Genomic DNA, 17,667 nt, shown 5'->3' with positions numbered 1-17,667 from the left:
CTCTTGATAAAGATTATTGCATGTAATACAGAATGGACCAGTCACTAATGGAATACCATAAGTTATTCCAATAATTTGTAAAATGAAATAAATAGCGATCCTTGGCTCATCCTTCTGCAACACAAATGAATGTAAAGTCACAAAATTGACGGATTACATTTCTAGGATAAAATGGGGAAACAGAATTAACTCAAAGCTTCATGTGTCTTTAGAATTATTTTAAAGACTGTGTCTTTGACCTGTGTGAGCTGGATGGAGCCAAGCCTATTCTGTGTGAAGCAATTGAGGCATACGTAAATGAATGCCAGGACCGGGGAGTCAACATTGGACCCTGGAGGAATGAAACCTTTTGTCGTGAGTATTAAATGAATAGATATGTTTGTTTATTCTAGTCCACTCAAAGCCCTTTACAGTACAGCTCTTGACATTTACCAATTTACACAAGAATTAATGCATATTTGTGCAGCACTTTTCTTTATAAGAAAGTGCAAGGATACTTAGGTGGGACCCGCACAAAGGTTTAACATGGGAGTGGATGGGAGCCAGCTGTTATTTAAGGCTTGGCGCTGCGCTTAAGCGTCGCTTCAGCGTCCAGTGTAAACCCGGCGTCAGGCATTCGGAAGAATAGAATTGGACGGATTGAAAACAACCAAAGTCCTTCAGCTGCAGCTTTTGCGTCAGTACTTTCAAAAAGAAAAATTATACTTATACATCTATTTAATAAGGACTATATCAGTTCAGCAACAAAATCTAAACAACCCAGCAACGCAGGAGATGACTCTAAGTCTCCTGTGAAAAAGGACAGAAATCATAGTTCTGAAACCCCAAAAATGCTTGATTCAATGAATTTATTTTAAGATGGGAAAAACAGTTACCACACTGCAGTTATTGCAAACATTAAAAATCACTGAGGATAAAACACATTAAAGGCTGAAGTGTTATTTCCATTGTTGTCCTCTAGAATGACATTTAACACATCAAAAGATAAAAACAGAAAAACAAGCCCGTGACTAAAGACAATACAACAGAGACATAGCTAATAAATAGCAGCTTAATACTACTTACTCAAGTCAAGTCAATTTATTTATACAGCACATTTCTAAATTACAATTCATTTAGCTGATGCTTTTATCCAAAGCGACTTACAATAACTGCATTTAACTATGAGGGTACAAACCTAGAATATGGAGGACTATAAATGACTTAAGTATAAAAAAATAAATGAATGAATAAATACAGAAAAAAAGAAAAAAAGACAAAGAAAAAAAAGAAAAACAGAAATTAAAACAGAAATAAATAAATAAATACGTTAATAACAACAGAAATGTCTAAATAAATGTCTTAAATATATTAGCACATTTATTTATTCCCTGATTTATATTTTTCACGTTTTCAATCACCTTATGCTAATGAGAAAGGCGGGCCTAACCGCAGTCTCATGCAGGATTGGTCACAAGAGTGTAATTATCCAGCCTTTCAATGCTGACTGGTGTCCAGTAGCTGTTTGCAGTGTTGAGCCAGTTCACACTTAAAATGAACTAGTTCAAGTACAGAGGGTTAGTTCAGGTTATTTTTTATTGGGATGATTAAGGTGTCAGTAATCCTGACTGTGAGGGTCACGTCTCGTGTTCTCCTGAGCACAAGGAGAGAGCAGAGAGTAGGAGGAAGCAGAAACTCCTGCTCGGAAAAAAACAAGCCTGCAGCTTCTGCTCTGCCCATGAAGCAGCTGATCTCTGAGCAGATGTGACCAGAGAAACTCTGTGTTTTCACTGTTTTACAAAGTCACTGAGCGGCTGAGCTGCATCGCGGTGACGAGCTCAAGTCTCAGTTTCTGTCTCTCCGCCCCCCTCAGTGCCACACACTCGCACAGAGACAGAAGCAGTGACTGAGACTTGAGCTCGTCACCGCAGCCGCTCAGTGACTTTGTAAAACAGTGGAAACAGTGAAAACACTGAGTTTCTCTGGTCACATCTGCTCAGAGATCAGCTGCTTCATGGGCAGAGCAGAAGCTGCAGGTGTTTTGTACCGAGCTGGAGTTTCTGTTTCCTCCTCCTCTCTGCTTTCTCCTTGTGCTCAGTAAAACACGAGACGTGACGCTCACAGTCAGGAATACTGACACCTTAATCATCCCATTAAAAAATAACCTGAACTAACCCTCTGACCTTGAACTAGTTAATTTTAAGTGTGAACTGTCTCAACACTGCAAACAGCTACTGGACACCAGTCAGCATTGAAAGGCAGAAGTAGAAGGACTGGATCATCACACTCCTGTGACCAATCCTGCATGAGACTGCGTTTAGGCCCGCCTTTCTCATTAGCATACGAGACTGAAATGAGGGCAGTCAATACAAAAATAAATGTGGAAATATATTTAAGACATTTGTTTAGACATTTCTGTTGTTATTAACGTATTTATTTATTTATTTCTGTATTAATTAATTTATTTCCTTTTTTATTTATTTATTTCTGTATTTATTTATTTATACTTAAGTCATGTATGGTCCTCCATACTAGAAAAGCAGAATCATGTAAGTACATTAATTTCAATGGCCAAACCACAAGTGCGTCTTGTAAGTGCAACTAAACTTATTTAAAAATTTTTGTATTGGTTGTTAAACATCACCCAGTGGGGAGTTCATTCCACCAACAACACATACAAACACATACAGGCAGAGTTCAAGGGGGAAAAAAAATGCCAAAGAGAAGAGGTGGGACTTGAGCTGTCTTCTGAATGTCTCGATGGAGACGGCAGTTCTGATGTGCTGGGGCAGTTGTTCCACAAACTGGACGACCCTGAGTTTCCGACAAGCCCTAGTTGCGAACAGCAATGACTTGTTGGTCAATTATAGGGAATTAAAACTTCAGACATGTAGGAGGGAGCCAGTTCATTAAGAGCTTAATAAATAAAAAGCACAATTTTAAAATTAACTCTAAAACTGACAGGGAGTTAGGGTGGAAGGCAAGTACAGGGGAAATTTGCTCATGCTTTTGGAAGCTAGTCAGCAAACTTGCAGCAGTGTTTTGCACATACAGCAGGCATGACAGGGAAGACTGACTGACAGGAAGTAAAAGCATGGATAACTTTCTCACAGTCTTTGAATGAAAGAAGGGGGTTTGCCTTTGCTAAGGCTCAAAGTTGGAAATAGATCCCTGTCACAACAGAGTTTTGTTTGTCAAATTTAATGCAGAGTTAAAAATGACTCTAAGGTTGCCTGCGTTTTCACAAAGGGTGAAAGAGGGCTGAGTTTCCCACTCAAATTATTGTAGTGTTTAAGTACCATATTTATGTGATATCCATCTTATCACTTTGTTATGATGCTTTTGTCATTTGATTTTATAGAAGATGTACCAGGAGATGGCAGCAATAACTTAACCCTTTGATTTTTCTCAGTTAGGGATTTTAAAGCCATATTTGCAACAAATAAGGGCCTGTCTAAAATGCAACCAAGTTATTTTACTAAGCCTCTCAAACTCTGACTATAACATTTCAGACAGACAACTCACCTCAAACATGTATTGCAGTTGTAGAACAGGTTTAGTGTTTGGCGTCTAGGCTTGATCTTAATTAATCCCCCATATGATTACACAGATATGATGGGAGTGATGAGCGAATACTTGTCTGACAGCCATCTAACTCATACTAATAATAATAGTAATAATAATAACCAAAGTAAGCAGATAATTAAAAGGCAAACAATACTCATTGCAAAACAGATTAGAGAACAACATTATAGAATACATAAATTATTTCTTTGAAATGGATCTGCTCCTCAGACCAGCTTAGTCTGCTGTAAATGTATCAAACATGCAGAAGGGGTTTGGTTCCTGTCTAATATGTGTATTGAAGAACAGTTTGTTTATCCTTAAATGAAAACCAGTCAGTGTAGAAATAGTAAGTTAATTCATCCCCAATTGTTAGGTCCCTCTCAGCACCTTTGCAAACAAAACAAAACAATTAATTCTGTGAATGAAAGTTTTACTGCCATCAAGGAAAAACATCTGTATTCCTATATTCCTATCTGCTCACTGACTTCAATCTCCAATCCTCCCTCTAGCCCTGAGTTGCCCCCCCAACAGCCACTATGAGACCTGTGCAGACCCCTGTCAGGAGACGTGTTCTGGGAAGCCTCCGTCCTGCGATGGGCCCTGCTCTGAAGCCTGTGTGTGTGATCCTGGCTATGTCCTGAGTGCAGGAAAATGTGTCAAAAATAATGCATGTGGCTGCAAAGACACCAACGACCAGTACTATGAGGTACACAGTGAAGTGCTTGTGCATGTGTGGATTGTCAGTTTTCTTTTAATACACATTTGCATGTTAAAAACACAAAGCTGCCTGCTCTGCATTTACCATACTGAACTCATTCTATTTATTATTGCTAATTGACAACCTTTGATTTAAACCTCCTCCTGCTAACACAGTTTCAATTTGTGATTGTCTCAGCCTGGAGAGGAGTTTTATGCGGAGGACTGTTCGTGGAAGTGTAGGTGTGACGCTCCAAATGTCACCTGTGTGCCCTCTGAATGCCCCCCAATGAATGAGTGTAAACTCCAAGATGGCGAGTTGGGCTGCTATCCCACTGGTACGTTTAAAACTATTGTCCGTATACACATGTGTTAAATGGATATGGGTGATACAGTGTTAACTGAATGCTGACTCGGTGTTGTAGTCTAATGCTCAGTTTTCTTTGTCCCTCCCTGTCAGGCTCTCAGGATTGTGTAGTCTCTGGAGATCCTCATTACAACACATTTGACAAGAAGTTCTACAGCTTTATGGGAACATGTACCTACACATTGGCCAGAACATGCAAGAATAAGACAGGTATGAAAATGTTCCTTTCATTGCACCTCAGCGTCTTTTGAACACTTTTTTTCTTCAGGCCCAGAGACCCACCCAGTATTCACCAAAGAACCAAATATACACAAGCACAGCAAATATTCTGGTTATCCCCCCATTGCAACCTCCTGTAATTATTACAAAGTTCTGAACATGACGATACATGTACTTCAAATGATCACTTAAGTTTGATGTACAACTAGGGGTAAATGATAAACTCAAATAATCATAGAAAATGACAAATAATAATACAAGCACAAGTGCTAAAACTTTTATATTATCAGATCACAAATATAATGTGGCTGATGTTTTCAATTACTTCCCACTAACTGTATTTTTGTCATATTTCTGTGGTCATTACTCTGACTCATCTGAGAAATTTTGCATCTATCATAAAGGCTTGTGGGCTCTTGGGATATTTTACATTCATATAATTGCATCTGTTTTTTATGGACATAATGTTTATGAAATTGAACTGCTGCAAAAATCAGACCGTGAACTGAATTGTTTTGCCTTTACTGCACATGTCAGAGAAATCTTGTTTAGTCTACACTGTAGGGCAACCTGGTAGAGCCTAAGCCATGCTGGATTTGATTCGATCTTTATAAATATGGTGTCGTGCTACCTTTGCAGCTCCTTGGTTCTCAGTGGAGGGGAAGAATGAGGCGAGAGGAGTGTCAAGTGTGTCGTACCTGAGGAAACTCTATGTCACTGTGAATGGAATTACTGTGACACTGATGAAGGCCAGAAAGACGCTGGTCAGTAACATTTACACAATGAAGTCTGTGTTTGGAAGGGCTAGCACGCACACACTCACACACACATACACGCACACAAACAAATGCACCATCTGTAGCACTCTCTGTATATCCATCATCATCCTCTGCTCTAGTGATTTTACAACTACAAGCGCTCATCCCTTGATGTCATTACCTTTTTATTAGAAATGATCCTTGTTCTTTGAATTCTATCTCCTTATTCTCTTTATTCCATAATCCTAGAAATCCAAATCCATCCTCATTGATCCTTCCACAGATCAAACACGTCTTGTCAGTGACATTGTTTTCTGGTCTTATCCTACAAGACAACCAAATATCCTAATCCCTGTATGCTGTTTTTTTTAATCCACTTGCCATATGACCTGTTACGTATCATATACGAAAAGCTGACAAGACTCTTAATTAAATTTGTAGCAAACATTACCTGTACCTGTAGCTTCTGTTTAACATGGGTTTTATATCATACGTCCTGTATCCCTCCGGCAGGTGAATGGACGGCGGGTGGCCCTCCCTAACTCCCCCTCCCCTCTCATGACTATCAGCCTTGCTGGTCAGTACATCACCCTGCAGACACCCTTTGGTCTTCGGGTGCGTTGGGATGGAAACCATTACGCCCAGATCTCAGTTCCCAGGTTGGTATAGAGATTTGTTTAAGAAATAATAAGCGAAACAGACAAACACTATGTAATAACCAGTAACACTAAAGTAGGAATTAAGTAACTAAATGTAACTCATTTACTTTACTAAACCTATCTATCTATCTGTCAAAAAGCCAATACATTTTTCCCAGCAGTGTTCCAGGTTTAGGGAAAAAAACCTTTTAAACAGTCGTATCTTAACACTTAGAGACACTTAAGCTAATTTCACACAACACATACAAGCCTAATTTTACATAACTGTGGATTCTTTTTTTACCACATTTCTTCTGATATAATGAAAATCTTGACCTTGTTTCACTCAAATTCCATTAAGTGGAATTCTACTTCTACTACTCTGATCTTCAAAAGTCCTTAATGTGAAATCTTACATAATGTGTAATCATTGATCCATTGGCCTAATGGACTCAAGATAGGTTGAAACATTTTCATCTTATGCAGATGTGTCTGCCCCCAGAGTTGGCAAAAGTACACATTCTTTACTTAAGTAAAAGTGCGGACTCTAAAAAAAAGATTACTTAAGTAAAATGTATGGATTCAACCTCTTTACTCAAGTGAAAGTATGAAAGTAAAAAGTAAAAATACCAAAGTACCCCTTAGTTAGGACTGTCACATTTATATAGTTTAATGAAAATTTAAATTAAACCACTCGTACTTCAAATATTATAAAAAACAATATACTACAAACAGGGGTTAAAGAAAATCAAAATGTGTGAATATGAAACATTTTCACATTTTCAAATAATGTTGGCTGATTTTTACTTTCTTCCATGTTGTTGTTCCTTGTCATGGACATATTCGCTGTGCCTCATCTCATCTTACGCTGTGTTGTCCATGTTTTGCATGATATGCACCGATAGATACACAGCAAGGAATTTTCTTTTTGTATTATTGTCCATTTATGTTAAAATCAGTACGGATAAGGCAACGCTCAATGATGCAATATAACAATTATGAATAACTGCCCTCAAACGCATTAGAACAAAAGTTACAAGCCTGATTGAAAATGTCAGGAGTAATCAACCACTAGAAAGTCACAATGATTTTGACTAGTTTCCTAGCAAATATTTTAATTACATGGATTTACTCAAATGCAGCCAAGATATAATGGTCTGCAGAAGATATTAATCTGATTTAACTGTTGAAAATCATTGTTTAATATCAGTTTATGCTGTTACAGCTGCAGAGGCATCTATTATGAAAACTGCTCAAGAAATCGGATGAACATCTGTGCAAGATGTAGTTTAAAGCAAATCTGTTATTTTTAGTAAATCCTTGCAACATGCCTAATTTCTTATACTTCGGCTGTATTCTGCAGACTCTATTGATAATGCCCTGATTGATAGAAGTAGAGATTTATATGTTATATATATTTGTGTCTAGAAATCCATTAAAGGGCTAAACAGTATTTCTCCTTGTAAGTCTTCTTAAAACATTCCTCTTCATCTTTTAATCCCCTGTTATCTGTGTCTTCGGCCCTTCAGCTCCTACAATGCCCAGATGTGTGGTCTCTGTGGTGACTACAATGAGAATCCAGGCAATGACTTCACCAAACCAGATGGCACTCTGGTAGGAAATGCCAATGACTTTGGGAACAGCTGGCAGACTGAAGAGGATGAGGATGAATCGTGAGTTAGCAAACATTCATCTCTTCAATGTTACCGGAACATTTCTGAGAATTGCAACTAATGTAGCGACGCCCGTGAGCTCGTTCAGGCAGCCAACTCGAGCTGCGTTTCTCCAATCCTGAGACATACACCAAATGACATACCGCACTCTCCACAATCATCTATAATACACACCCACCTCATTAGGCGTCAGTATTGCTACAAGTTACTTTAGCCCCTCCACCACCCCAGCATCCACCTCTAGGCTGTGCTAAAAAATATCATATTATCAGCACAAATATAATGTGCAAAGATGTTTTCGATTACCAAGCACCAACTGTCTAAACTGTTGGTGTTATAATTTTTAGGGATAAATGAAACTGAGCTTGGTGTTGATTTTATAATTTAATGAGCCTGTTGGTTGTTTTCTTTTGTTCAGGTGTGTTTCAGGTACTAAACCTGACCCAGACTGTGATCCAGAACTTCAGGCTGAGGTGGTCAAACCAGACAAATGTGGCAAAATTAAAGACCCTGCTGGACCCCTCAGGTGAGAAAATTCAGAAAAACATTAAACTGCTATTGTGTAAAGCTGTAAACCATCAATATGTGTGTATGACAAAAACATGACTGATGGCACTGATGATGTGTGTAGTTCATTTTTATTTTTTTTACTGGAGGAATCTCAAGAGCTGCTTGTCCAAAACTATCACAGTTGACACTGCATTTGTTTGGGTCCTCAGAAACCCACGGGTCATATTTGAAATTTAGATAATCAAAGGACACACAGATAGACAGGCAGACAGATAATTATAGTTTATGTATTGGTTGCTTGACCCTTTAATAAAACAATAATATAGTAAACAATTACTTTGAAGGAATGTATATATTTCTGACAATAAATTAAATCTTAGTGTTATGTCCTACATTTACCTAGTAAAACTCAGAAATCACAGAAATTACAAATCTATCCAATTTTAATTTCTTCATGTTAAACTCAGAAGTTTTAAGATGATTATTCTTGTACGGTCCATTTATATATATATATATATATATATATATATATATATATATATATATATATATATATATATATATATATATATATATATATATATATATTAACATAGGTTTCAAGAAAATCTTTCCTAATCAGATCTGCTTATATTATTGTATAAACCTTAGCTTTTCACCTTAAATCGATATCAGAAGAAAGAACGCGCCCTTTTGTGAGCAGTGTCAGCACTGGGAGTGTACCATTTTGTATACTTGTTTTTGAACCAGCTTTACAACTGCCCAGACAACATGTGTTTTTAAAAAAAGATGTGTCTATAAACAATTCAGTTAGACACATTGTGGTATCTTTACAAAGATTATCAGAATATCACAAGAAAAGCAATGGACTTTGAACCTCTGAAAATTTAAGAGCACACAATCTTGGGTCATTCAGGATGGTATTCAGATGGTTTCATGCATTCCTGTAAATGTTTACTGGTGTTATCTTTACAAGGAAAGAGTTGGTGACAACAATGGGAGGGTATGTGAAACCATACGTCATTTGTTGTTCTGCAGCTCTTTTCTGTCTATGGTTTCTTTCTGTCATCCCCTGAGATTTGACAGCGTTGAAACATCTGCATTCTCCACCCCAAACTGGATTAGTCTTTGTCTGTTTTCCAGGGAGTGTATCAGTGTGGTGAATCCCACTCCATTCTTCCAGAGCTGTGTGTATGACATGTGTCAGTTCAATGGTCAGCAGCATGTGTTGTGTGACCAGCTCCAAGCCTACACCGATGCCTGCCAGAACGCCGGTGCCAAAGTCCACCCGTGGAGGACACCAGACTTCTGCCGTAAGTCTTCAGTAGCTTAATGCGACAAACTTACATTTGTTTTTTTCAAAAGAGGCTCTTTAGCTCCAGGTAGGGGCACGCTAATGGAGCATCAATAGAGCCATTACAAATGTATTCATTGTCTTTTATTACATAGGCACAGAGGGACGACAAAGTGTTGCCCACAGTTTCACTAGCTTTAGCTGTAGACTACTAATTTCTGTTCCCAATTCTATGAATAAGGTCAACTGAACATCCACAATATCTGAAAGTTCAATGCTGATCTCGACATTCACACACTTCCATTCAGTGTGGCTGCAATAGCAACCATGTGTCAAATATTTTGTAAATCCCTTCGTACCATACAGCATAACCACATTAAATTCATGCAACTCTTCCACCTTACCTTTGTCCATCCAGCCCTGGACTGTCCTCCCAACAGCTCCTACTCTCTGTGTGTCAGTTCGTGTCCAGAGACGTGTCTGGGTGTGGTTGGACCTCCGGGCTGTGAGGGTGTGTGTGTCGAGGGCTGCCAGTGTAAACCAGGCTTTATCCTCAGCAATGACAAGTGTGTGGCACTGAAAGACTGTGGCTGTGTGGACACCAGCGGAACCTATCACCCTGTAAGTGGCGACAACATATCCTGAACTAAATCTATACAAACCCTCTCACTTTAAAATATTTTGAGGTTATATAATAAAACCTAGATGGTTTTATATAGAACTTTGGAAATATTACATAACATGATCAGAACAAGCTAGGTAGAGAGAAACCAAGCAAATAATGATTACAGCACCATGAACGAGGAATATTTTATGATTTTGATGATGTGAGAAAGATACTGCTAATCATCAACTGCAAAACTTGACTTTCTGGCCTTCTGTGGTTCTTGTTGCACCACCTGAGCCAAGGTGTAACAAACCTAATACCTCCTTATTTTTTAACGCACAACTTCATACTTCTCATCACATCAAGAGTGTTGGAAATGCAAAAAAGTCGTCTAACGTTGACTAATTTCAACGGTGTAAAGAAAGAAAAATTCCCTTTATCAACCACACACCACTGAAATCAGTTTTCTTTGTTTGACCTTACCCTCTTTTGACACCAACTAAATTTTCTCCTGACAACTATACCTTTTTTCATTTACCAAATGATAAGTGTCTGTATTATTGCTGTAGGCTCCTCCAGGTCAAACATGAACATGTGCTTTATATAAGTTAAGTAAGAGCAATACAGAAAAGCCAAAATATCTTGTTTGAATGCATTTATATAGCACTTCTCCAGTATTAGCAGTAGGGTTGCAAAATTCCGGGAATATTCAAAGTAGGAAACTTTCCATGGGAATTAACGGGAATATACGTGAATTAACGGGAATAAACGCGAATATACGGGAATAAACGGGAATATACAGGAATTAACAGGAATAAACTGGAAATGTTGTGGGTAATTTATACTAACTGTATTTACCCTGTCATATACTGACATAAATATAAACATTTTGTTTTGTCATAGGCTGATTTGAGCCCTGAGGAAACTTTGGGCACTTGACTATATGCTTCTGTATCGTTGTGGCATTGTTAACATAGGTCTTTTCACAGTATTTGCAAATGTACACAGCCTTTCCTTCTACATTGGCTGGGGTGAAATGCCTCCACACATGAGATAGTGCACGTGTCATTGTTCTGTAGAATAAGATGAGAAAAAAGTTTGTAAAAAGCCACTAATGCAATGCCAGAGATATAAATAGTTAGCCAACCAATTGGAATCATCTGTAAACATATTTTACAAATGATGGATAAATGAATGGAAATAGGCTAGATGAACAATCCTCAATCAGCATGCTAATATATTTTCCCAAGTAATATCATGGAAACTTACCTGACTAGTCCTGCACACTACAGCAGGCCTCAATAGCCCTGCTGTAGAGTGAAGGATGCTGGGAGTTATCTGTGCATGTGATGGAAGAATGCACAGTGGAGGGTTGAAACTCAACATGCAGCATGTGCTGCATTCCATACATCTTTAAAATAGAGTTTTGAATGATGTTTTTATTGCTCAGCGTTTAATTTTGCCTATTTTTTTTTTTCAAAATTCCCAAAATTCCCGAGCTAAACTTCCCATGGAAAGTTTCCGGAAAGTTTCCGGAAATTTACCGGAAACTTTCCGCCCCTTTGCAACCCTAATTAGCAGTAACAAGTCACATTCACCCATTGTGCACCATATAGAGCAACTCATCATACATCCCATCCACACACTGCTGTCACAGCCATCAGGGGCGATTTTGGACTTTGTATCGAAGACATAATTTGAACTGGAGAAGCTGGGGCCACCGTCATCTGCTCATAAATTAATGAATTGGAAAAGGGGGCAAAAGGAGCAAATGTGATCAAGCTGACAGAGATAGGTGTATCTAGTACACCTTACTGTGTTACAGTATGTGCTTGTACTTCAGTCAAAGCATTCAACGGCAACAGATAAATAACATAATAATAATCAGCCTTCAAGACCAACTAACTCAGTTTTACAAATTCTCCCTCTGAATGAGGTTTCAGCTTCTTGACTTTCATCTTGCTCATCACAAATCTTGCCGGCATAACATTTTCTCTGTTACAGTGTGGCCTTGTGAAAGCAAAGAGCACTATCCTTGGTACTTATTCAGTTATACTGCATGTTTCCAGCTGTAATAATATTGAGATTGGTGTTTAAAATCCCTTTTAGTCCATCCCCCCACACTAGGCCCACTGGCTAGTTTTTTATTTCAACAAAGAGGAAAAAAAGTATTTGTCCACTCCTCCTGGAAAGTAGAATATTTCAGTCTACTTCTCATTTCTTGACAGTCATCGATATTTCTCAGCAACATAATACCTTTGTGTGTGTTTTGTGACCTGACAGACAAACAGCAGGATAGAAAATGTAATACTGTTATATGTTTATGTTTTTATTATATTTCCAAAGAATTGTCTCATAGCCCATTCCATATTCCATTTACCAATTTACCAATGTAGGTTACTTTTGTAGAAACTCATTAGACATGGTTGAACGTAAATTTTTTTTGAGAGAGCAACTGAAAACATAAATATTAAATGTGCATAAACTATTCTATATTACACATGTATAAGAATGTGTAGGATGCTTGGAGTAATACACAAAATACGAGCTACAGGTGGAAGCTTCTACACAAAGATGTTTTGATCTTGAAAATATCATGCTGGTCAGTTAATGAGCAATTATTTGTTTGTGGATTCTTAATGTATTATTTGCATTATTATGTGTGTTTATAAGGTGGATGATGACTGGTACGTAGAGGGTTGTGGGCAGAAGTGTGTATGTCAAAGTGGAGGTTTCATCCAGTGTCACAACAGCAGCTGTAAACCAACCACTGAGAGCTGCCAGCTACAAGATGGAGAATATAAATGCCACCCTCAGGGTATGTCACACACACACACACACACACACACTAACACACAAACCGTCTAACTATTTCACTTTATGTTGTAAATTAAACTTACTTCTCTTGTTTAGGATTTGGTATCTGCTATGTATCTGGAGATCCTCACTACATCACATTTGACAAATTCACCCACAATTATATGGGAGCCTGCTCCTACACCTTGACCAAACCCTGCAACATTTCATCTGACTTACCGTACTTCACTGTGGACACCCAAAATGAGCACAGAGGAAGTAATAAGAAGGTCTCCTACGTCAGGGCTGTGGTCATCAACGTGAATGGTGTGACTATCATCCTCAGCAAGGGCCGCACAGTCCAGGTAGGTTACCTGACAGGCATGATTCTTTCAGAGATGGAATTCTGCTTGATAATGTAGTAATCTCCCCACTGCATATGTCACATCTGTAGGAAGAACTTGCTTCAGAGCAGCTGAAACAATTAGTCAATAATTCCATTAGTCAGAAAATATATCTGCCTCAACTCTGGTGATCAGTTGATAAAGAAAACAATAACTGGCTCAAATTTGTTTGTATACTGTCCAATCACAACATACATTATCTTACAGCACTATACATAATTAGGCAAAGACCTTAAAATATTGTAGAGAAACACAACAGCTCCTACAATGAGCAAACACAGTGGAGAGAAAAAACTCCCTTTAAACAGGAAGAAACTTCTAACAGAGTCATCTGTCTTGACCATTTGGGGTGAGAGGGGACAGATGGAATAGAGAAGAGATGGGAAGAGAGTAGAACAAGAGACCAGTTACAGTTGTGAAATTATTTAATCATCATCAGCCTTGTTGTTATAATGTGTTATAATCACTAAGCAATATGTAGGTGATGAGGTGGGGGTTGTCATCCCCCTTGATAATCTACCAATTCTCCTATCCCCTCTCAACCATCCCCTAAGACAGAGAGAGCTGCATCTGCAGAAAGAGAATTTGAGTCTGCAGGTGAACATCCCTTAATTAGTTTTTTCCCGATGTGCGATGGTCAGTGGTCATCCATAAATATTTACCATCTTCGGCAGGCAAGCAGGATTCAGCATAAACTCAATAGACAAGATGTGCGCATTCATTTCTTCACTGTAGGGGTGTCATCACCAGCAGCCAACCATTCAGTTAAAGACGTTAATTTAATATAAGCAATCTCCATAACACGTCTGGTGAAAATCCATCCATGCACACACAATTGTGAAAACAATAATGTGCAGGACATCTCATTACAATAACAAAATATGACAAACAACACTTAAAGAGACTATTTAAAGCTCTTTCACTTTCGATTATATATGGTTCCTAGTGGTCAGGTCATTGGAAACATGAGAAAACCTTGCATTAATAAAGAATGCTGCTTAAGATATATATCTGTATTCAATGGTAACATTAATACGCAATTGTGAAAATGCAATTTTCCTTGGGAGAAATGAAAGATAATTTGATAAAATTAAATCAGTTTGTGTTACTTATGTTGTCTTATAGTTATAATTACAATAATAACAGTGATACTTATGGATGTAATAATGAAATTAATAACAGTAGCACTGATAGCAGCATCACTTAATGAGATTAAAAATAATTAGTTACCTGATAAACTTTATTCTCTTCAGGTCAATGGCACAGTGGTTGTCCCACCTGTCAGTTCTATCGGTGGAGTTAAAATCTTTCTGAGTGGAAAGTTTGTTGTTCTGGAGACAAACTTTGGCCTGAGGGTGCGTTTCGATGGAAACCACCACGCTGATGTCACTGTGCCAAACTCCTACAATGGCCTGCTCTGTGGCATGTGCGGTAAGAGTTATACTTTTTATAAGCCTGTTTAAACAACAAATTCCAGTCCGAATTTGGTAAATTTCTTCATGACAGCTACTTCGAATTTATTTCCTTAAGTGTAACTCTCCAACCCAAATTACCAGGTCCAACCAAAATACTATCGCAAGCATAACTATGTTGATAGATCACTCTGTGAGTCTGTATACTTGTTCCCTGTGCAGGAAATTTCAATAAAAATCCAAAGGATGACAACTTGAAACCAGACAATAAACCAGCTGCTAACACCAATGAATTGGGAGACAGCTGGCAAGTTCCTGACCTGCGGCCTGAGTGAGTCACAGTTTACATTTATTAATACAGACTTGCACTCTCATATCAGAGACAGCCTTTAGAACTCACTGTTGCTATGTTTACATCTGACATCCACATTACTGCAGAATTTACAAGTCCCTAAAACTGAGACTTTTGGAAACAAATGATGCACATATGCTTACTGATTAGCTCTTATCAGTCAACGGTGAATGCAACGTGTTGCTAACTTATTTTCAGTAACAGGTCCACCTCGTCGTCAGTCCAATAAAAGAAATCCCTGCTCTTACTTTTCCCTGTTGCTGTTCCGTGTTCATAGTATTTTCTGTAGCTAAATAACCAACGATTTCAATATATTTTAAATAAGGAAATATTTAATAATTAATTCACCCTCTTTAAATTATGTGGTTTTATTCCATTGCAAAATGTATATGGATATTTTTTTATAAGTTAAAACCTCCACCTTACATAACCAATTTGCCAGTTTTCTTGAAATCTTTAACATCATGAAAGCTTTAAAGGGATAGTTCACCCAAAAATGAATTCCCTTATTATCTACTCACCACTATGCCGATAAACACAATAATGGCCGAAAAGCTTTACACTTAGCAAGAAATCCCATTCAGCACCAGAGAAAGGTAATGTAGAATCTTCGTAAATGAACACATTAATTCCTTGATACAGGACACAAATAACATCATAATCGTATACCAAATTGCCCTGATGACATGTTCATAGTGTCCTCTCTGAATGAGAATTCCACCATAATCCCTTCATTCAGTTTGAATGAATCCTCCACATCTTTTCCAGCTGCACTAATGGAGGAGAACCTGAAGACTGTGATAAAGAAGTAGAGGAGGAGGCCAAGAGGCCCACCAGCTGTGGCATGATCACTGATCCAAATGGTAACACACACATGCACTCTCACACTCTCTCTCTCTCTCTCTCTCTCTCTCTCTCTCTCACACAGCCTGAAATATGAGAAGAGATTCAGATTGGGATGGTATGGCAAGGTGATTATTTTAGCACATCATAGTTTATGGTTTTATAATTAACTGGGTGTAAAGTTAAGAAAGATCCACTTACAGTATCCCTCAATTGGCTATACTGCTTATGTAGGAGCTAGAGCCAGGGCCAACGTATAAAGACAAAAAGATGAATATGGTAGATATCTAATAAAATGTTCAACACATCACTAATTTATTATTGTCTACCTAGGACATCATATAGGCTGGCCCTTGATACTGTGACTAATATTATTAACAGAGTAGCCTGATACCATGCTGAAAATAATGATGAACTTAATATTTGCCTGGCATTCACCTTCTCTACATCTATGTGTTTTCAATCTACAGGTATCTTTAAGCCTTGCCACTCTGTTGTGCCCCCGCGTCCATACTTTGAAAACTGTGTGTATGACTTGTGTGCGACTGGAGGTCAGACCGTGGCTCTGTGCCAGTCCATAGAGAGCTATGCTGATATGTGTGCTGCTGCAGGAGTCCCCATTGCATGGAGAAACCAAACCTTCTGTCGTAAGTCTGTGTGTGTGTCTGTGTGTTGCGCTGTAGAAAGACTTTTCATTCAACAGAATGTCAGAGATTTTGATCACTTTTGATCACTTTTGATCAGGTTATGAGGTAACATCACCTGGGACTGCAGATTACAGCAGAAACAGGCACACTAATTATATGAAACCTGTAGCTGACATCACGGAGATGTGTGTGATTTTTCTTTGTCTGCAAAAACAGTCACAAGATACAGACAAAGAAAATAGTTTCCTGCGCTAACGCAAATTCATCAGCAATGACACCTCCCTGCAAAAGAGAAAAAAAACTTTGATCAAGTAAATACACAACAATGATTTTTGACCAGCATTTTCTGAACTCTTTAAGCAAAACAACTTCCCAAAACATTGTAACATGGAACATGGAACAACGGAACATGTAAAATATTTTTGTTTTGGTGGCAATGTACAAAATGAGTGGTTTTTTTGATTCATTTACTACATTTGTCAGTAAGACTCAAAAAGTAATTAATGTGCACAAAGAACCATTGGTTTCACAATCGCATAATCTAGCTGCTATAGTATTTAGATAGCTGCTGTCAAGTTTTGTTTTGATTGAGTATATAAAGTATTCATCTTTTTGTTTTCCTCCCTCCAGCTCTCAAGTGCCCCCCAAACAGTCAATACACCCCATGTGGCCCTGCCTGTCCCCAGCCCAGCTGTCAGGACCCTGCAGGCCCCGGTGTCTTCTGCAACCAGCCCTGTGTGGAGGGATGCATCTGTAACAAAGATTTTGTCCTCAGTGGAGACAAATGTGTCCCACTCAGTGATTGTGGATGTACTGATGAAGATGGACAGTACCGGCCGGTAGGTTTTATTACGGGGAACGCAAAGCAATAATATTTTTATTTTTGAGTTTTGTTACAAGAAATA

The 17,667-nt window shown here is 38.2% G+C and overlaps 1 protein-coding gene across 1 annotated transcript in view; it reads left to right on the top strand.

Annotated features, from left to right (window-relative positions):
- Positions 1-17,667, top strand: part of zanl (zonadhesin, like) — a 36,990-nt gene that overhangs the window by 9,630 nt on the left and 9,693 nt on the right. Inside the window, exons 17-33 of the mRNA XM_061095892.1 lie at positions 213-354; positions 4,056-4,252; positions 4,442-4,580; positions 4,703-4,819; positions 5,468-5,592; positions 6,100-6,245; positions 7,754-7,897; positions 8,316-8,423; positions 9,551-9,720; positions 10,120-10,322; positions 12,982-13,126; positions 13,222-13,469; positions 14,762-14,939; positions 15,143-15,251; positions 16,041-16,135; positions 16,586-16,762; positions 17,393-17,601. Coding sequence (XP_060951875.1) covers positions 213-354; positions 4,056-4,252; positions 4,442-4,580; positions 4,703-4,819; positions 5,468-5,592; positions 6,100-6,245; positions 7,754-7,897; positions 8,316-8,423; positions 9,551-9,720; positions 10,120-10,322; positions 12,982-13,126; positions 13,222-13,469; positions 14,762-14,939; positions 15,143-15,251; positions 16,041-16,135; positions 16,586-16,762; positions 17,393-17,601 — 2,652 coding nt within the window. The remainder of the gene's footprint in view (positions 1-212; positions 355-4,055; positions 4,253-4,441; positions 4,581-4,702; positions 4,820-5,467; positions 5,593-6,099; positions 6,246-7,753; positions 7,898-8,315; positions 8,424-9,550; positions 9,721-10,119; positions 10,323-12,981; positions 13,127-13,221; positions 13,470-14,761; positions 14,940-15,142; positions 15,252-16,040; positions 16,136-16,585; positions 16,763-17,392; positions 17,602-17,667) is intronic.

Source organism: Limanda limanda, chromosome 22 (assembly GCF_963576545.1).
Source record: "Limanda limanda chromosome 22, fLimLim1.1, whole genome shotgun sequence".
Taxonomy (NCBI): Eukaryota; Metazoa; Chordata; class Actinopteri; order Pleuronectiformes; family Pleuronectidae; genus Limanda; species Limanda limanda.
Note: the sequence above shows the minus strand (reverse complement) of the source record. Positions and strands in the feature narration are given on the sequence as shown.